The sequence below is a fragment of the Anabrus simplex genome, chromosome 3 (assembly GCF_040414725.1).
Source record: "Anabrus simplex isolate iqAnaSimp1 chromosome 3, ASM4041472v1, whole genome shotgun sequence".
Classification (NCBI taxonomy): domain Eukaryota; kingdom Metazoa; phylum Arthropoda; class Insecta; order Orthoptera; family Tettigoniidae; genus Anabrus; species Anabrus simplex.
In genome coordinates, this window is record NC_090267.1 from 505,559,404 (window position 1) to 505,578,337 (window position 18,934).

An 18,934-nucleotide genomic window follows, 5' to 3' on the forward strand; every position below is an offset into this window, starting at 1 on the left:
AAAGTAATGCATCAGTCACTTTCTGTAGGCGCGTTTCACAGATGGAATTATACCTTGATCTAGGGGCTGCAAGTAGCTCGTAGTGTTGGCCTGCAGAAAAAGAAGATGCACATGTTTTAAAATTAAATTATGTTTGTGTGCAGTGCACTGATACAACAGAAGTATTTTTCTGTCCTGGCATGCCATTTTGTGCTCAAGGCATACCAGCCACTCCTCAAAATTTTTACCTGTCATCCAGGAATTTTTAGACGACTTCTATTAGCACGGAAAGTGCCTGATGCCCTTAAAACACCGTGGCTTCTTAGACTTGCCTATGACGAGGGGAGGAAGTCTCTCGCTTCCCTCCGCATTGCAACACTGAAGGACTGTGACCCTATCCTTGTAAGATTTTCCGCCATGGCACTTCTCTCCCTTAAAACCATAAGTCCGTTTGGGATCGGCATTAAAAAACAATGCAGTCTCATCGGCTCTGAAGATATTGTTCGGTGCATACAAATTGATTATGTGAGCTACACTTTCTCGCCAACTGTCTGCATCACTAGTGTTCACTGATTGTGCTTCTCCACACACTGCCTACCACATGATATTGTGCTGTTCCTTAAAATGTTGAATCCACCCGCTTGAACACTGAAACTCAAGCCCCATCTTTAGCGCCAGTTCATCGCCTTCCCCTTCATAATGTTACCATCAACAAGGATATTGTTCGCCTGAACATGCCGAAACCACTCAATCAATTGTACTTCCAAATCAGGAGTGTTTAGCTCCTTGAACGCGCATTTGCTTTGATTTATTTACACCCTGCATTTCCTGAGCTTCTATGCTGTCACGATTTTTTTTAAATGTAGAAAGCTTGGACACAGGAATTCCAAAGTCTTTAGCTATTTCAATTTTCATTTTTTGTCGTTTGTCGACCTCCCTTATAATTTTTACTTTCTCGCTGAGTGTCTTGAAAGAATACTGACGCTTAGCCATCTCGGAAAAAAAAAACACACACGTGCCCTAAACTAATATACCGTAACAATAAACTAAAGCACAGTATTAATAAAATATAACAACTTTGAAGTTTATAACTGCACACTAAAACTTTAAGTAAAATGAGCAACTACAAGAATACAAAAGAACTATGATTTCACTAGAACTTGGCAACTCTAAAGCACGATGTAGACACATCAAAGTGAAAGTGCGGAAAGATATGCTTGCACAGTCCGGAAGATGCATTCTATTGTGACGCGGACAGTTTTAAATTCAAATTACGGCGTAAAATATTATTTTTAACAAAATGAAGGACAATTTCGAATTACAAGTCTGAGTTTCAATACTGGGATCGACGTTGTTCTTTGAATGACGAATTATCCGTATTTCGAATTAAACATTTTAAATAACGTGCAAAACCATACCTCATGTTTCCGGGAACGAGAGATTCTTTGAATTAGGTGGCATTTTGAATTAATCGATTTCGAATTATCGAGGTTCTACTGTACATGTTCTTTTCCAGGTACCATATTCTAGATTCTTTAATCTTGAAATGTTTCGTTTTAGGAAACAAGGGAACAACTGGAGAGGAAATTAGACATGAGAAGAAAGCAGTTCCATGTTTTGGTGACATCAATCCACCAGTTGCAAGCCATGTTGGATGATACAGAGGAGATCATGGAAACATCACTTGATGCCTTCGATGATGATGTAATTGAAATCCCACCTCCTCCTCCTTGTGAAATTACTATAGAATAGGGATCATGTTATCCCTTTCAGTCCCAAATTATTATTTTTGAGAGAATTTTTTTTCTATTTTAGAACAGTTGTTTTAGAACACAGTGATCATGTTTATTCACAATTTTCAAAATTTCCCACATAAATTTAGAAAACCCAGTATGTTGCTGTTGGTTAATATTGGGAACCTTCCAATGAGACATACATATTTGATGGTGATGATGATGCTTGTTGTTTAAAGGGGCCTAACATCGAAGGTCACCGGCCCCCAACATACATATTTCACAGAGCAATTTACATGGTGTTCTTCTCTATACAAAATTACATCTAGCAAACAAAATAAGCTATATGTAACATTGTCTCATTATATGTTTGTCCAACCCTTGTCCCGTTTCCCTATGGGGTCGGGTATGAGGTGAGATGAATTTGTCATGGCAGTTTTTATGACCGGATGCCCTTCCTGACGTCAACCTCATCAGAGGAGTTAATGAGAGATGAAATGAATGACGTGATATATGATAGTAGGGAGAGGGTGAAACCCGGTGCCGGCACATAGCCTACTCCTGTCGAATAGCACCAAGGGGTCTGCTCAAGGCTTAACGTCCCCATCCGACGGACTAATCACCATCAACAGCGTCATATGCCCTCACTCCATATGAGCACTGCGGAGAGGTTTGGAATTTAATCCAGGCTTTTGGCACGCAATCTAGTGATTAGAAATTGTATACCACCACCTCCCCTACCCTGCCGGCCAACATTCTGATGGTGAAATTTTTTCGACCAACGGGACTCGAACTGGCTAACCTCGGTGTTAGACCGTTTTAGACTTCAGCGCCTTAACGATCATGGCCACCAGGCGGGCTAACATTGTCTCATTATATAATTCTACAAAAATGAATAGAGCAGTAAATCATGAATCAAAATTTAATATTTCCTCAATTGTTTGTTATGAAATTGGAAGAAGCAGTTCTTATCTCCTGCCAAGCACAAGTTACCTCTGCATTTAGAGCCAGGTCAGCTCGGTGATTCACTAGGACAAAATTTACATTGGCCCTTCTTCGTTTTATACTGAGGCCAGTGAGCATATGCATCTTACCTGACATCGACTGGTTTTGGAGCAAACATTTTTTTGTCTGGGTTCTGGAATTGGACTGTCACTTGGAGCCCATGCTTTTGAGTCAGAACCTTCTCTGCCTTAGTCAATGCTGGAGATATTTCTAATTGAAATTGTACAGGGGGATACATACATTTTTCTCCTCGCTGCTTTTTATGTTTACGTTACCATTGACTACTCCAACACTAATACACAAAAACATAATTCCCGTATACACAAGAACCTTGTTTATTTGGCCCTCATTAATCCGGATCTCCAGTTTATCCGGATCGAAAGTTATAAAACTTTATTTTTACTTGTAGGCCTACAGTATTTCTTTCACGGCATCGACTCTTCTTGAATGCCTTTTCCGCCAAGGATAGTTAACGGACAGGAATTGGAAGTAATTCGGCCACGGTCTATCAAAGGTACCGTTCCGGCGTTCGCCTAGAATTGAGAATGGGAAACCATGAAAAAACATTCCCAGGACGGCCGAGGAAGTATTCGAACCCATGCTCTTCCGAATGCAACGCACCGTTAATTCACTGATGATGAATTCGAAAATGAAACCGGTGTTCCATCAGAAGAAACAATGACTCATGGAAAGGTAACAATGCAGCTGGACAAACTGATGGCCTATTTAGAATCCTTGACTGAAACCACACAGGCAGAACTGTTATTTGTAAAACGTCTTAGTGATTGTGCTGTGCGTAAATGCTATACAAATGTAAAACAGAAAAAATTCACACATTATTTTAGTGCATCAAGCAGAGTCGTAAATGTACGAAAAGTGTTCTTATATATTTTTTTTACAGTTGAAAAAGGGTGTAGGGAACCACATACTATTCTTTGACTTTTGATGTAGTTTCCGAGAAACCTTCCGCTATGATTAACCAAGAAGGCTGTGATGGTTTTGAATGAACAAGTAAGTGATAGTGCTTGTATTCAATTGATGCTACATTTGTAGTTAAATGTATTTTGGTTATTAAGTTACATGTAGGCTAACTCGTTGAAGACCTACAAGTGGTGACCCGCGACGTGATACGATAATGTGTGAACCGTACATTGCTTGTTATCTGCACCAAACTGGCAAGTGAAAATAGTGACGATGCCAAACAGTCAATTGAAAAGGTGAGTGTAAAATTACCTCCTTTCTGGGTTGAAAAACCAGAAATATGGTTTTCGCAAGTAGAAGCGCAATTAACCTTATCGGAATCACAAATGAAAACACTAGATTAAACTCTCTTATGGCTCAACTTGATCTTAAAATTGTTGAAAACATTGGTATCATCAAACGAGTAGAATAAATACATGATCGGTAAGGAACAACGTTTGGCAATTTACCGTGAAAGTGAAGAAAGACAAATCAAAAAGTTAGTTTATTGAACTTGGTGACTTGAAAACATTGTGGCTTGCCAAATTACCTCAGGAAATTCGCAGTGTATTAGTGACGGTGATGTTAATAAACTTGCAGATATTGGTGATAAGATACGAGAAATTAAGTTCCCTTGTAGTGTTGATGAAGTTAGGTCAGTAACCTCGACCTCTAACCCCACTTCTGGTTTCTCTCTTCAAGAAATCATGGAGAAAATATGTGAGTTAGAACGGCAACTTAAGCGTCGTGCTAATTCTCGTCCCAGGTCGCGAAGCCATAGCCACAGCAGGCCCAGATACAGACCTGAAGGAAAATACTGTTACTACCATTTCAGGTTTGGTTCCAAGTGCAAGCCTGAAAAATGTGTATCACCATGCCAGTGGAATGATCAGGGAAACACAAGGCAGCAGCCACTGTAGTGGTTGCGTGTGCTGCTAATGATTCATTGAAAGGCCGCTCACGTAACTACCGCCTGTTCGTCAAAGATTTTCATTCAGGACAACATTTTCTGGTCGATAGTGGAGCTGATGTTTCCATTATACCAGTAACAAAATTGACAGGAAGTGAACCATCAGATTTCAAGCTTTTTGCAGTCAATGGAACTCAGATACAAACTTTTGGTTCAAAATTAATGAACATTGATTTAGGACTAAAGAGAAAGCTCGAATGGGCCTTTATTATTGCTCAAACATCCAAGGGTATTTTAGGAGCTGATTTTATTCATCAATTCGGTTTATTAATTGATTTTAAAAAAACAATTGATTGATAGAAACACGAAGTTGACTGTTTCAGCTGACCTAGCAACTGTATCGGAGGCTGATTCAGTTAGTACACTGAAAGCTAACTGCCAATTTTCTGAGCTCCTAATGAAATTAACTGATATAACAAAACCTGCCATCACACCTGGAGAAATCAAGCATGACGTTCGACACTTCGTTATGACATCTAGTGACCCACCAGTATTCTGCAAGCCTCGTAGACTGGATCCTCAGAAGCTTAGCCTGGCAAAACAAGAATTCCAATTTATGTTGAATAATAACATAATCCGACCATCGAAGTCTCAATGGGTTAGTCCCCTGCACCTTGTTTCCAAGAAGAACGGACAATGGAGAGTGTGTGGTGATTATCGTTGACTTAACGATCGCACCATTCCAGATCGCTATCCCATTCCAAGGATCGATGATGTTAGCCAGATCTTAAATAACAAATGCATATTTTTCAAGCTAGATCTACAGGCGTATTATCAAATACCCGTAGCTGAAGAAAACAAAGAAAAGACTGCTGTTATTACACCATTTGGATTTTATGAATTCAATTTCATGCCATTCCGGTTATGGAATGTCCCGAGTACTTTCCAAAGATTCATCAACGAAGTGGTTCGAGGACTGGACTTCTGCTTCGACTACCTCGACGACATTCTTGTAGCTTCTAAATCCGCAGAAGAGCATGCTGAACATCTTAGCTTAATTTTTGAGAGACTAAACCAATTTGGACTGCGCCTTAATGCCAGCCGGTCCATATTTGGAGCAAAAGAGATAGCGTTTCTTGGTTACCTAATCAATGAAGAAGGAACACAACCAGACCCCGAAAGAGTAACTGCTATGAAGAATCATATCTTGATATGATACACTTCCCTATCATCTCACGACAATAGTTAGCAAGTATCCTAGACCGAAAAAGAACCACCTACAACAACAGCTTTCATAACCCCAGCAGCACATTCATCTTCAATCTGTATATTTAACAAGATAATATAAGTTTATAGTGATTGGACTTTAGCAAATATCTTACAGTGGCCAATAGTGCCCCATTTGAACTTGGCATGTACACGTGAAGAACAGTACTTCATATGAAGCTTTACAAAATTTGCAGGACTGCCTCTTACCTTTTAACTTGCATATTGAAATGTACCATTGTCTTATGTTGCATATAATGTATTTTACACAGTATATATTTGAAGAGGTCATTCAATACAGGTTTTAATCACCTGGCATTTCATTTGTCAACGCAATCTCAAATTCAGATTCACATTATTTATTTTGACAAAGTTTATATAAAGTATACTACCCCATTTGAACTTGACACATGCGCATGAAGAAAGAACAATACTTCATATGAATTTCACAAAACTTATATGATTGTCTTATATCTTTCAACTTTTATATATTGAAGTGTGCTAATGTCTTCTTTCATGTAATGTATCTAAATAGCATATAATTGAAGGAGTCATTCAACACAGGTTTCAATTACCTAGCTTACTGTTATTTCAAACGCATTTCTCTTTGTTATCGTAATTTCAAATTCAGATTCACATTACTCATTTTGACAAAGTTTAAGCCTAATAAAAGTATACTGTATAAGCACATGGAGCTACATTTAAGCATATTTAGTCGACTAAAAACAACGCAATATGAAAGTCTTTTTAAAGAACTTTTACTGGTAAAACTTGAACGTTAATGCTATATTCAAGGTCAGGTGTAAACAACAAATTTTATCATGTGTTGTAATTCTTTTAATCTGTTAAAGATAGATATATTTTTAATATATTCTTGATCCTCTAAACTTAGACGTAAGAAGCAGAATTTCACTTCTAGGCATACTACCTAATGTCTATCAAATATGACATATTTATTTGTAAGATACAACTGTTAAAACAAGGATTCTAATGTGTATGTATATAACAGCTGAGGATGACTTGTGAAGAGTCGAAACCGGTCCTGTTTTAAAAACATTAATAAATTTAGTATTGATAAGGTGGATCCCTTTCTTTCTATGACATTTCTATGACATGAAGAATCATAAGCGACCTGAGACTGTCAAAGAACTTAGAGCATTCCTTGGTTTAATCAATTTCTGAAAATCAAGGCCTTCTGAATGACTACTTCAGAAACTCTAAGAAGAAAGACAATCATCAAATAGAGTGGACTGAAGAGACAAATGCACAATTCGAGAAGTGCAAAGAAGATCTATGCAATGCGGAACTCACACTGTTTGTGGATGCTTCCGATTTTGCGACTGGTGCTGCCATCCAACAAAGAAAAGAAGGTGAAGAATGGAAACCCATTGGATTTTATTCTAAGAAGTTCTCTGGTGCCGTAAGAAAATATTCGACAAATGACCATGAACTGCTCAGTATATCTAGCAGTCAAGTACTTCAAGTACCTTCTAGAGGGTAGAGTTTTTTCAATCTACACAGATCATAAGCCCTTGATTTTTGGCTTCAAGCAAAACAATGAGAAAGCTTCTCCAGGACAACTTCAACATCTCCAGTACATTTTGCAATTCACAACTGACTTGTATGTATCAGGAAAAGAACATACAGTTGCAGATCATCTTTCCAGAACAGAACTGCTTTCCATCAACTATGATGATATCTCTAAAGCACAAATGAAGGATGATGAGCTTAACTTCTTGCGTTCAACTCCTCAGACTTTGCTGCAGTTTAAACCACAGCCTACCCCAGCTGAAAACATACTATGGTGTGATGTATCTACAGACAATATCCGTCCATATGTTCCAGAAAAGTTTCTTTTAGCTGTGTTTCAACATTACCATAATATGTCTCATCCAGGCATCAAAGCAACTGTGAAACTGATTTCTTCCAGATTCATCTGGAAAAACATGAAGAAAGATGTAGCATTGCAGACAAGATGTTGCCTGTCCTGTCAGAAAAGCAAGATATTGAGGCACACAATATCTCCCATTTCAGAATTTCCAATAGTCGATCAACGATTCAGTGTAGTGCACATAGATCTTGTAGGACCACTACCACCATCCGATAGCTTCAGTTACTGCCTAACATGTGTGGAAAGATTCTCAAACTGGGTCGAAGCTATTCCTCTCCAAAACATTACAGCGGAGACAGTGACACAAGCTTTCTACAAGAACTGGATAACCCAGTTTGGATCACCTAATCAAATAATTACAGATCAAGGAAGAAAGTTTCCATCAGAACTCTTCTGTGCACTAGCCAAAAGTATGTGGATGCAAACTGTCAAGAACCACCAGTTATCATCCGCAGAGCAATGGCAAAATCGAGAGATTTCACCGCACCCTTAAAATAGCAATAAGAGCGCACTCAACTGACAAATGGACCGAAGTATTACCAACCATTCTCTTAGGACTCCGATGTACAGTTCGAGAAGACACCAACTCCTCTGTAGCTGAAATAGTGTATGGCACACCTCTCAGAATCTCTGGTGATTTCTTTATTGAACCATATTCTAAGCCACGCGTGGACCTGCCAACTGTTGTTAACCAACTTTGCCACAGAATGAACAATTTAAAATCGGTGAAACAGCTTCAAAAGAATAAGACAACGGTATAAATCCACAAGGATTTCCACGAAACCTCTCACGTCTTTGTTAGAGTTGATCGAGTTAAGTCATCCTTCGAAAGGCCGTATGATGGTCCGTATTGAGTTATTATCCAGACTGAGAAGTATTTTACTTTGAGCATCAAGGGAAAAGAGGTGAATATTTCAATCGACCGACTTAAACCTCAAGAAGTTAGTAAAATAACCACCTAATCGATACTTTATTATTGCCTCAGGCAAAATTTAATATAAATTAGCACTTACAGGGCATGTTTCGACCACTTAGTGGTCCTCTTCAGCTGTATAAAGAAAGAATTGAGAAGAAAAAACATGAGGACAATAAGCACAAATAATAAAACTTCTTTGGAGACTCCTTTGTTAAAAAATGGAGGTCATCAGAACAGGACATCTTGCCTCTCGTGCTTGTTTGGAAAAGATGTTTATTCTGCTCTGTCTAGAGGGTTTGTCTTTGAGCGCGACCTGGTGAAGTAACGATGTAACACAGTCTGACAATTCATGCAGAGCTCTGGAGAGAAGGGAAGTAGAGTTTTGTCGTCATCTAAAATATCATGTGAGGGAGGAGGGAGATTGAGCTGTGCTTTTGCGATGTCGTGTTTGATTATATCTCTTGTCCGTCTTGTCTGTTTTATGTCTACCCATTCCAAGTATTTACTAATGTTCCCGTATAAGATGTTTTTTTGCTTGTTGTTTTCGTTAAGATTCTCTTCACCGTTTTCTAATTTATCAAGAACGATGTGGATGTTTTCAAGGTTGTTCATTAGATTTCCTTTATTTATCATAGAGATAATTTGAAGGTCCTGTCTGATATTGGTGAATTTGTTGTTAGACTCTTTCATATGGGATCCCATGGCAGAGAATCTGGCTGATGTTGATCAAAAGGCTGATCACCCAAGACTTCGTCCAGATCATCAAGATCACCCTTCTGGTTTTAATGATTCTGACATGGCTGATCGAACTTCACAGCAACAGCAGCCACGGAGAGAAACTCAGACTCGCAGCTGAAGAACGGTTCTTTTTTCAGCTAGATTCGTAGATGTTGTACACTGAGGGGGGAGTGGTGTAGGGAACCACATACTATTCTTTGACTCTTGATATAGTTTCCGAGAAACCTTCTGCTATGATTAAATAAGAAGGCTGTGATGGTTTTGAATGAACAAGTGAGTGATAGTGCTTGTATTCAATTGATGATAAATTTCTAGCTAAAATCAAAGTCAAAAGTTAAATGTGTTTTGGTTATTAAGTTACATGTAGGGTAACTCGTTGAAGACCTACAAGGGTATTACTGTACAACTTATGTTAATAGATTACATTACATGCACTGTATTTGTTTTTTAGTTTTTCCAGATTATCCATATTTTCGATAATCCGGATCAGTTCTGGTCCCACTTAATCCGGATAAACGAGGTTCTTGTGTACCACTTTACCAGACATTAGTCTGTTCTGTATAGCTAAAGCTATATATGTGCTAGATCTACTCCCCCCATGAACTGATTATATTCTTTCACCACTTGGGGACAGACTATTTCCACAGTTTTCTTTTCCAACTAGCTCCATCGTTGGCATTTATCTTCTGAACCTACACCTACATATGTAGAAATAAAGTTGATTGCCTTCCTATCGAACCACCGTATCACTGTCTTCAAAGTCAGGCAATGTAACATCAACAAGCTCCTCAAGAATATCCTCCATTTCTGTCTTTCAGTTCCCTACCAAAATGCTTTATCTTGCTCATTATTCTTTTGAGGTTAGGGTATAGTAGCACAGTAGTTTACCCTGAGTCCCAATGTTGCTTTAGAATAACAACAACATCAAACCTATTTATAACAAAATGTTATTTCTAAATTTAAGTTTATCTGGTGCACACAGTATATTTAAAGCTTTTTACACCAATTAAGAGATGAAAGTATATGATTTTCCACCTGTTCAATACAAATTCAAATGTGATATACAATGAAATGTCACATTTTATTCATAAATATTAGGGACCGGTTTCGGCATGTCTATGCCATCATCAGCCTAAAGTTAGATACACAAGGACACAAGTAAATTACACATGTCAATACACAAATAAACTTTCTAACATATTGGCAATTCATAATAGCGTTGATACATACACAATTTTGAATGTATTAAAACTCTCAATTATACCTCTTATAAAATTTACAATAAAGGTAAAAGGATCTATTTACAATTCTGTGATATCTATTATCTAGTGATGTTTTGTGTTACAATTGTGTGTTAAATAACAAAACATGTCTTTTAAAACATTTCTGTTGAACAGCTTATATACCTAATAAAAATTTTGGGGTATTGACATTCCTATAGTATTAAAATTTAAGACGTTCTATCACGTAAAAATACTCATGTAAATAAAATTAGTAACAGTGTCCAGTATTGTTACATTGTAAAAGAGAATAGCTGTTCGTTATTTAATGTTTGTTAAAATAGTTCCTCATTAGAATATGGCACTGCACAATGGTTTTAATCATGGTTTCATAGAACGCATAATGCGTAAATTTAAACACCGACCCAAAACTTGCCTACAGAAAGAAAAAACTAAACCAATAACATATGCAACTTTTACATTTAACCCGGATATTTACCGTGTAACTAATCTATTAAAAAAGAAGGACGTATACATCGCCTTTAAAACCAATAACAGGAATCTTGATATATTCCACAACTCCAGCCGTGTCAACTTTCTTAACCCTTTCGACAGATCAGGCGTATACAGATATCATTGCAACGACTGTTCCAGCAGTTATTTCGGACAAACCGGGAGATCCTTCAAAATTAGGTACAACGAACATATTAATGCCATCAAATACAAAAGATTCTCAGCCATAGGACAGCATACGCACGATTACAAACACAGCTTCTATGGGATTGACAACGATTTAGATATCATCGAAGTTATGAATAAAGGGCTTCTTTTAGACCTCACAGAGCAGTGCTTTATTCATTTAGACCAATATTACAATCCTAATTTTAATCTCAATGAGATATCTGAAAAACCGACCATCTTATTCGACGTCCTTATTTCAATTATTAACCTTTTGGATGCCGACCCATAATCGGTCATCATATGCATAGAATGCCAAGCATGTTTCAATGGGTTTTGCATCACTGTATAAAATATTTTATTTACGTCTCAGTTTAAAAGATATGGAGGTAAAATTTCGTATGTAAGCTTGATATACTCCAAGGAATATAAACATGTGACTTGCATTTCAAAAAACAAAATTTCATGGTATAATGTGCACAAAAATGTTATTATTTTTATTTAAAAAAAGGAAAAACATAATTTGAAATTAATTAGCACATTTTACACTAAACCCAAAGTGAAGATATTTAATATTAACTCTTATCTGGGATCATATATACCAATTTATATTGTTAATGTAGATCTAATTTCCAATTTATAAACTAATTTCCAAAAACATTGAACATGTGGCGAGAAAGACATCAACAGTGTAACCTGTCAACGATTGGATATTTTATGAATTTTGGGAGAGTAATAGTAATCTTTTGAGAGAACTGTCTAGTAGCAGTATTTGTTACTGCAGAATAGTTCAGAAGATCAGAACAACATACAAAATCAACTAATAGTGTCAGGAATGAAAGTGTAAAGAACAGATTGAAATATTCTATGGGCGGAGCATCAGGTTGAGGTAGGTCTACGTGTTTAGGTCCTGGGATTTGATAAAAATGATGGGGATGGACAACATTACTTTCAGGGAATATGCATTCAGTCCAAGAATCATCTAATTCACTGTCACTGTCATTTTCATTAGCACTGCCACTATAACATTGCACGAAATGTTGTAAGCCCATTAGCCAATGACACGGCTCCATCATTCTCTGGTGCGCTATCTGAAGACCTCAAAAACATCATAATCATCACTTTCGATAAAAGTAGAGTCGCTTACATCTTCAAAACAACCCAAAAGTTCCTCAATTTCTTCTCCCGAATCAGGCCTACATGATGACATGAATTGTTGTGATTAATGTACTATTTACAACTTTACTACGACCTAAATAAATTGCTAGGTAATGATAACTGCAGTAGAATTAATAATAAACTTAATATATTACGATAAATAACTCAAATGCGTCAATTAGAACGTAAAATTATTGAAAACAAGTCACAACAATCGGACATAAACAAACAAGGAGGCTGCCATATTGGATCATAGATGTGAAGCGCTCACAGATCATACACTCACAATCGACGAGTAAACTAGCAAAATGAATCTATGTCAGTGCCATCTAAGGACATAAGAAGGAATTACAAACATTCTACCTTCTTTCTACTTGATTTGTGGCACAATCTAGCACCTTACTACATAACTACACCCCTTATAAGAGGGTGCCGATGGAATCGGCATCCTGGCATTTTTCGTACAGAATGTAAGTGCCGATGCATCGGCATCTTGGCACTGTAAGAGTTAATAAGCTCAAAATGCCTAAAGATCAGCCATTATATAAAACAGTTCGCAACATGTTAGCGTATTACCCCTACCGAAATCCACGCCCTCCCGACCCCTACTCGCCTCTGCCTGCAACCTCTTCCCCTCCACCTACATGACACGCCCCAATTCCCCGCCAGTACTTGCAGCTTGCTGCCTGACACATCGCTCGCTAGTATCCCGCATTAATTCCTCTTTAGCCTTCTTGCTGGTATGTGGTGCATGAGGTGAGTTTATATTTCAAAATTATTTATTTTCTTTCGCGTTTTTTTACATTATATTGATACAGTTTTCGATCTTTTTTAGGTCTGTTTTGAAACAAGATCTCTAGAATTGCATTTCACCACCTGATGACATAGTGCTTTGTGAACTCATACTCGTCAACTACGGCCTTAGCCACTCAAATGTTCTTTGTACTTCTGAGATTTAGAAACTTAAAACCATCTGGCAACCTGACAACTAAGCTACCACTATTTCAAGCAAGATTTGATTTTTAAAGCTGCTCAATTTAACTTGGCTTACTGCCTATATTGTAATGAGGAACTATTTTAACAAACATTAAATAACGAACAGCTATTCTCTTTTACAATGTAACAATACTGGACACTGTTACTAATTTTATTTACATGAGTATTTTTACGTGATAGAACGTCTTAAATTTTAATACTATAGGAATGTCATTACCCCAAAATTTTTATTAGGTATATAAGCTGTTCAACAGAAATGTTTTAAAAGACATCTTTTGTTATTTAACACACAATTGTAACACAAAACATCGCTAGGTAATAGATATCACAGAATTGTAAATAGATCCTTTTACCTTTATTGTAAATTTTATAAGAGGTATAATTGAGAGTTTTAATACATTCAAAATTGTGTATGTATCAACGCTATTATGAATTGCCAATATGTTAGAAAGTTTATTTGTGTATTGACATGTGTAATTTACTTGTGTCCTTGTGTATCTAACTTTAGGCTGATGATGGCATAGACATGCCGAAACTGGTCCCTAATATTTATGAATAAAATGTGACATTTCATTGTATATCACATTTGAATTTGTATTGAACAGGTGGAAAATCATATACTTTCATCTCTTAATTGTAAATCTTTTTTCAATACGGACCAATTATGAAGTTTTTAACTTTTTACACCAAACAAAATAAATATAATCCTCCATGACCATGCAGTACACCACTGTCAACTATTTTATCTAAGAGAAATTATATGAGACTTTTCCGCCATCTGTTGACTGATTATGGAAGCTTACATCTGTAGTTAATTCGCAGCGTCATTGGGACTCTGGGGAAAGTAATAACCTTAGTGCATGTATGTACTGAATATCTTGTTAACCTAAAGCAACATTGGGACTGAAAGGGTTATTGCCTTTGAATACCATGTACTTCTAAATAAAACTGATTTTTAATGTCACTATTTTTCATTGCTTGAAATAGGTACAGGCATGTAATGAGGTGTGTCAACTGCCTTCCATGTTAGTAGATGATGTGCCGTCGTCGCTGTCATAGTTATTACCAGGCCCTGGATTTTGAAGACTGGTGTGTCGTCGTCATTGCTAACTTATTACATAAAGCCTGACCATGGCACTGAGATTACAAAAACATATATTTCTTGTGGTTGCTTGAACATGAAAACTTAAGGCCCAATTTGTAGGCTCATATGTTACAAACACTTCTTCCAAGTCAACCAAATTTTGCTGAGCTTTTAACATGTACTAAGACAGAATAAATGCATATCATCAACTAAAGTCTGTGTCAAATGAGAAGACGGTTCTATTGCCGATGTTTTTGGTAAGTAAAGATATTTTGGTCTGATGCAAGTGATATCACATTGAAATTTTCTGCAAAGCACAGCACATTGAGCAGGCGGGATAATGCAACAACATATCCTCTCGATGCTTCTTAGTTCTTCAAATTTCTGTCACAATTTTAGGTACAATTCTTTTTGTGAACATTTTTAACACTAGGATCTCCTATGAGGATTTAAAAGTGTATCCAAAAAGTATTTTCATACCATGATGAAATTGACTTCTTTACAGTAATCTAGCTACTTTCTGGACAATTTTATTAGAAATCCCTCCAATTGGTTGAACTCTGCTTCACACCTATGTAAACACGGATGAATTTGTAGGCATCAAACTTTTCTCCACCTAATAACAGCACTGTGGTTCTGAGTCCAACTACACCATAAATGTTGTATATTTTAAAATTCATATTGCCTTCATTAATCCAGGACCAGAGGACCATGTTCACAACTCTGGTTCCATAGTGGATTGTTCACTACTTCAAATAACATTAGTGGATTATTTGTGTGACGTGTCAAAATTATTTATAATTAAATATTTCATTTAAAATACGTAAAATCACCACTGGATGAAATAAAATATTGCACGCAACAACCAGTAAAGTGAGACAAGTTCCAAAATTCCATTCGAGTGGAACCTCGATTCTCAGTTTTGGAGAGACCCGAGGGGGGGAAAGAAAAACACGGGAAAACAGAAAATCCGGGAATGAAGACAATAGACAATTTTGCTAAACATTACGAAAATGAAATATGTATAATTATAATCTTACTAACACTCCTAAACCACCGAGCTCGATAGCTGTAGTCGCTTAAGTGCGGCCAGTATCCAGTATTCGGGAGATAGTAGGTTCGAACCCCACTTCGGCAGCCCTGAAAATGGTTTTCCGTGGTTTCCCATTTTCACACCAGGCAAATGCTGGGGCTGTACCTTAATTAAGGCCACGGCCGCTTCCTTACCACTCCTAACCCTTCCCTGTCCCATCGTCGCCATAAGACCTATCTGTGTCGGTGCGACATAAAGCAACAACCAACCAACACTCCTAAACCAAACTAAACTACAGCCCAAATGGGCTTTTTCCTGCCAAGTGACCGCTGCTCAGCCCGAAGGCCTGCAGATTACGAGGTGACGCATGGTCAGTGAGATGAATCCTCTTGGCCGGTAATCCTGCCTCTCTAGACTAGGGTTGCTATTTCGCCCTGCGGGTGAGAAGCGGGCAAGTTAGACCATGTACCGGCTTCAAACATTATTTACCAGTACGTGAGTTGAACATCTCAATACTTTATATTCAGTTTTACTGGTGAAACTTCTCAGTTTTCCAAAATTTCTTTCAGTTCAGCAACTTTGTCAGCCAAACTCTTAGACAAATCTAACAACACCAAGCCAATCGACAGTCTACCACAAGTAGTTTTTAATTCTCTAAACTAATAAAATAAAGTACAAGTGCCTAACATGATAGCAAAATCCCTTCTTTTTTTAAATCTTCTATTGTAATTTGGTCACCGCTCACCAGTGTGCTGTTCTATCCTCTTTGGTTCGTAGTAATTTTCTGGAAATCTTGTACCGTACCGTGTAAATTAGGCCTACATCGACATTTACAGATTATGTTGAACTTGAGAATATGGTTTTGAACATAAGTATTGATTCTCAAAAGTTTGCGAATGTGTTATATTCAGTTCTGTTCGTCACTAATCACAATTAAATAGGAAAGAGAAAAAATATCAGAACTTCAGAAATTACAGTTATTTGTGACCTTAAGCTCAGCTGTAAAGCGTGCTCACTGCACAAGTCAGTACGAGTGAGAAATGATAAAATCTATTTAAATGAAACGTATGCAAATAAAACGACTGCAGTTTTTATGACATTTTAACACAAAAACATAAAATTCCCAGTCTTATATTAGGACCAAAACAGTAATAGGCAATCGCAAGACCTCCTATGGCTTTATGTATGTAAGATGCAACATCTGTCAGCAGAAAATGTTTTTTCTCTCAAAGATTTTGAGAGGGTTGGTGCCATACTACTTCACTACTACATGTAAAGGAAAAATATATCTTTTGCAAGTCTTCCTTGTAGCTTTTAGGTAAGTAAAGAAGTGCTTTGAGTTTGATTGCTCTAGCTATGGTTCCTCAGAAAAATGTACTTAAATATGACTTTTACTTTATTTTGTTTGGAAATGTAATGCCAGCTGGGGGAGTGTGGCAAGGGGGATGGCATATTTAAATAGCCTTTTAAAATACTTTTTGTATGAACATACTCATAGCATATAATTGTATATGCACATAATCACAACATTAAATAATTTCAAAATTTTGAAAATAATCCTTTTGTTTGTAATTGTTGCATATTTAAATTTCTATAGAAAACTGTAAATTCTCTAAAAAAAATAAATTATAAAATGAAGCAAGATGTCACATTATAATCTTCATTAGTATAGTCCAATGGAATTTCAAAATATACTGGTGTCTGGTTTACATTTGCACTTGTAAATACAAATTTCTCTGGTGCAAGCTGAGTTGCACAGTGCTAGTTTCCTACGAAAACTAAAGTGTGAGCCATCCATGCCTAGCCTTACAACCCGTAATTTTTAACTTCCTTATTATTGCTTTTAACCGACATATTTCTCACTCATTACTGCACATACGAACCGGTTCTTTCTAGTCATATATTTGCACATCCTGTTTTTGATTTCTGGAAGGTTGCTCTTTTTTTAGCGGTTGCTGTTTCCTGTCCAATACAAGTTTTATTTTTCCTCCAATGATGTATGCAACTCTTATCCACATTGAAGTTTCTTCCTGCAGCACGATGGTCAATTTGCTCTGCGTTTCCAGGATGTAGAGAACTCTCACCAGCCGTTCTAAACACGCGTTACTACTTAAAATGACACCGTGCAAATGACGTGCGCGCTTCTTAATTTTTAGCAGGAACAGAATTGCCAAAAAAGTGGGCAGAAAAAACCAACTTCCAGATTTCTGAATGACAGCAGCTCTGTACCTCACTTGATAATACCTGCATCCCAATTTCTCACTGCCAAATTTTGAAATAATATGTGGCAATTTATTCCTGTACTGCAAAATGACAGGCAAGTGTTTCTTGCCATGTAGACTTCATTACTTATTTTGACTCTTCTGTGTTTAATACCAATATAAATGATCCATTATTGGACATTATAAATTTTTCAGCTAATTCCTGGTTGCCACCGTTTCGCCCCCGTGTGCTAAGTTGGGCTCATCAGTTGGTACTTAACACACCCACCAAGACGCATGGCTAGTGCATACTGTGGAGGCCACTGCGTAGGCTACTTGGAGCCACCGGCAGTGCCAATGCACTATGAGAGACTTTGTCTCATTACCAAAAATTGATGCCTGCTTGGCCATCAGTTCCCATAGGGAACCTGAAATATTTGTCCCGAATGAGTAAATTTATAATACCAATATAAATGGTCCGTTATTGGACATTATAAATTTTCCAGCTGACTCATTCCTCCACGGTATGCACTAGCCATGCTTCTTGGTAGGTATGGTAAGTACCAACTGATGAGCCCAACTTAGCAGACGGGGGGGCGAAATGCTGGAAACAAGGAATGAGTTAGCTGGAAAATTTATGATGTCCAATAACGGACCATTTATATTGGTATTATAAATTTACTCATTTGGGACAAATATTTCAGGTTCCTTATGGGAAACAACATCTTTATATCATCTTCTGTGGGATACATTTCCTGGCATTTGCTTTAATTGCACCCACAAATCGTTCATAATTGGATGGGACTGGAGGATTCGATTGAATAGTATTATTTAGACCTTTCTGAAATAGTTCTCAGCTTGCAAGTTGAAAATTCCACCGAGATTGAGGTACGGAGGTCACTAATGGAATTTCAGTACCAAAATAATGACTGGTCTATGCTGGCTGTGTGGGAAAGACTTGATGACTTTTCGTTGTGTCGTTTCATTATTTCCAGATCTAGATGTGATGCAAATCAGGAGAATAATCCCTTAACCATCTGCCAGATTGGAACATTCCAGGATCTTTAGCATTATACACAAGCTGAAGATTGAGCATGTCCATCCATTCATTTAGGATAGCTCCATTTTGGTCTTCTTTCTGGTATCCCCAGACATGACTATGACTG

At 37.3% G+C, this 18,934-nt stretch overlaps 1 protein-coding gene across 3 annotated transcripts in view; it reads left to right on the plus strand.

Annotated features, from left to right (window-relative positions):
• The window catches only part of thoc7 (THO complex 7), a 97,065-nt gene extending 79,854 nt beyond the window's left edge, over positions 1-17,211 (plus strand). For 2 of the 3 annotated variants that reach the window (XM_067143671.2, XM_067143672.2), the window contains 2 exons: positions 1,540-1,683; positions 9,341-17,211. In XM_067143671.2, coding sequence (XP_066999772.2) covers positions 1,540-1,683; positions 9,341-9,547 — 351 coding nt within the window. In that variant the 3' untranslated portion in view covers positions 9,548-17,211. The remainder of the gene's footprint in view (positions 1-1,539; positions 1,684-9,340) is intronic. The other variant, XM_067143673.2, reaches the window with a different exon arrangement.
• The last annotated feature ends 1,723 nt before the right edge of the window (positions 17,212-18,934 follow it).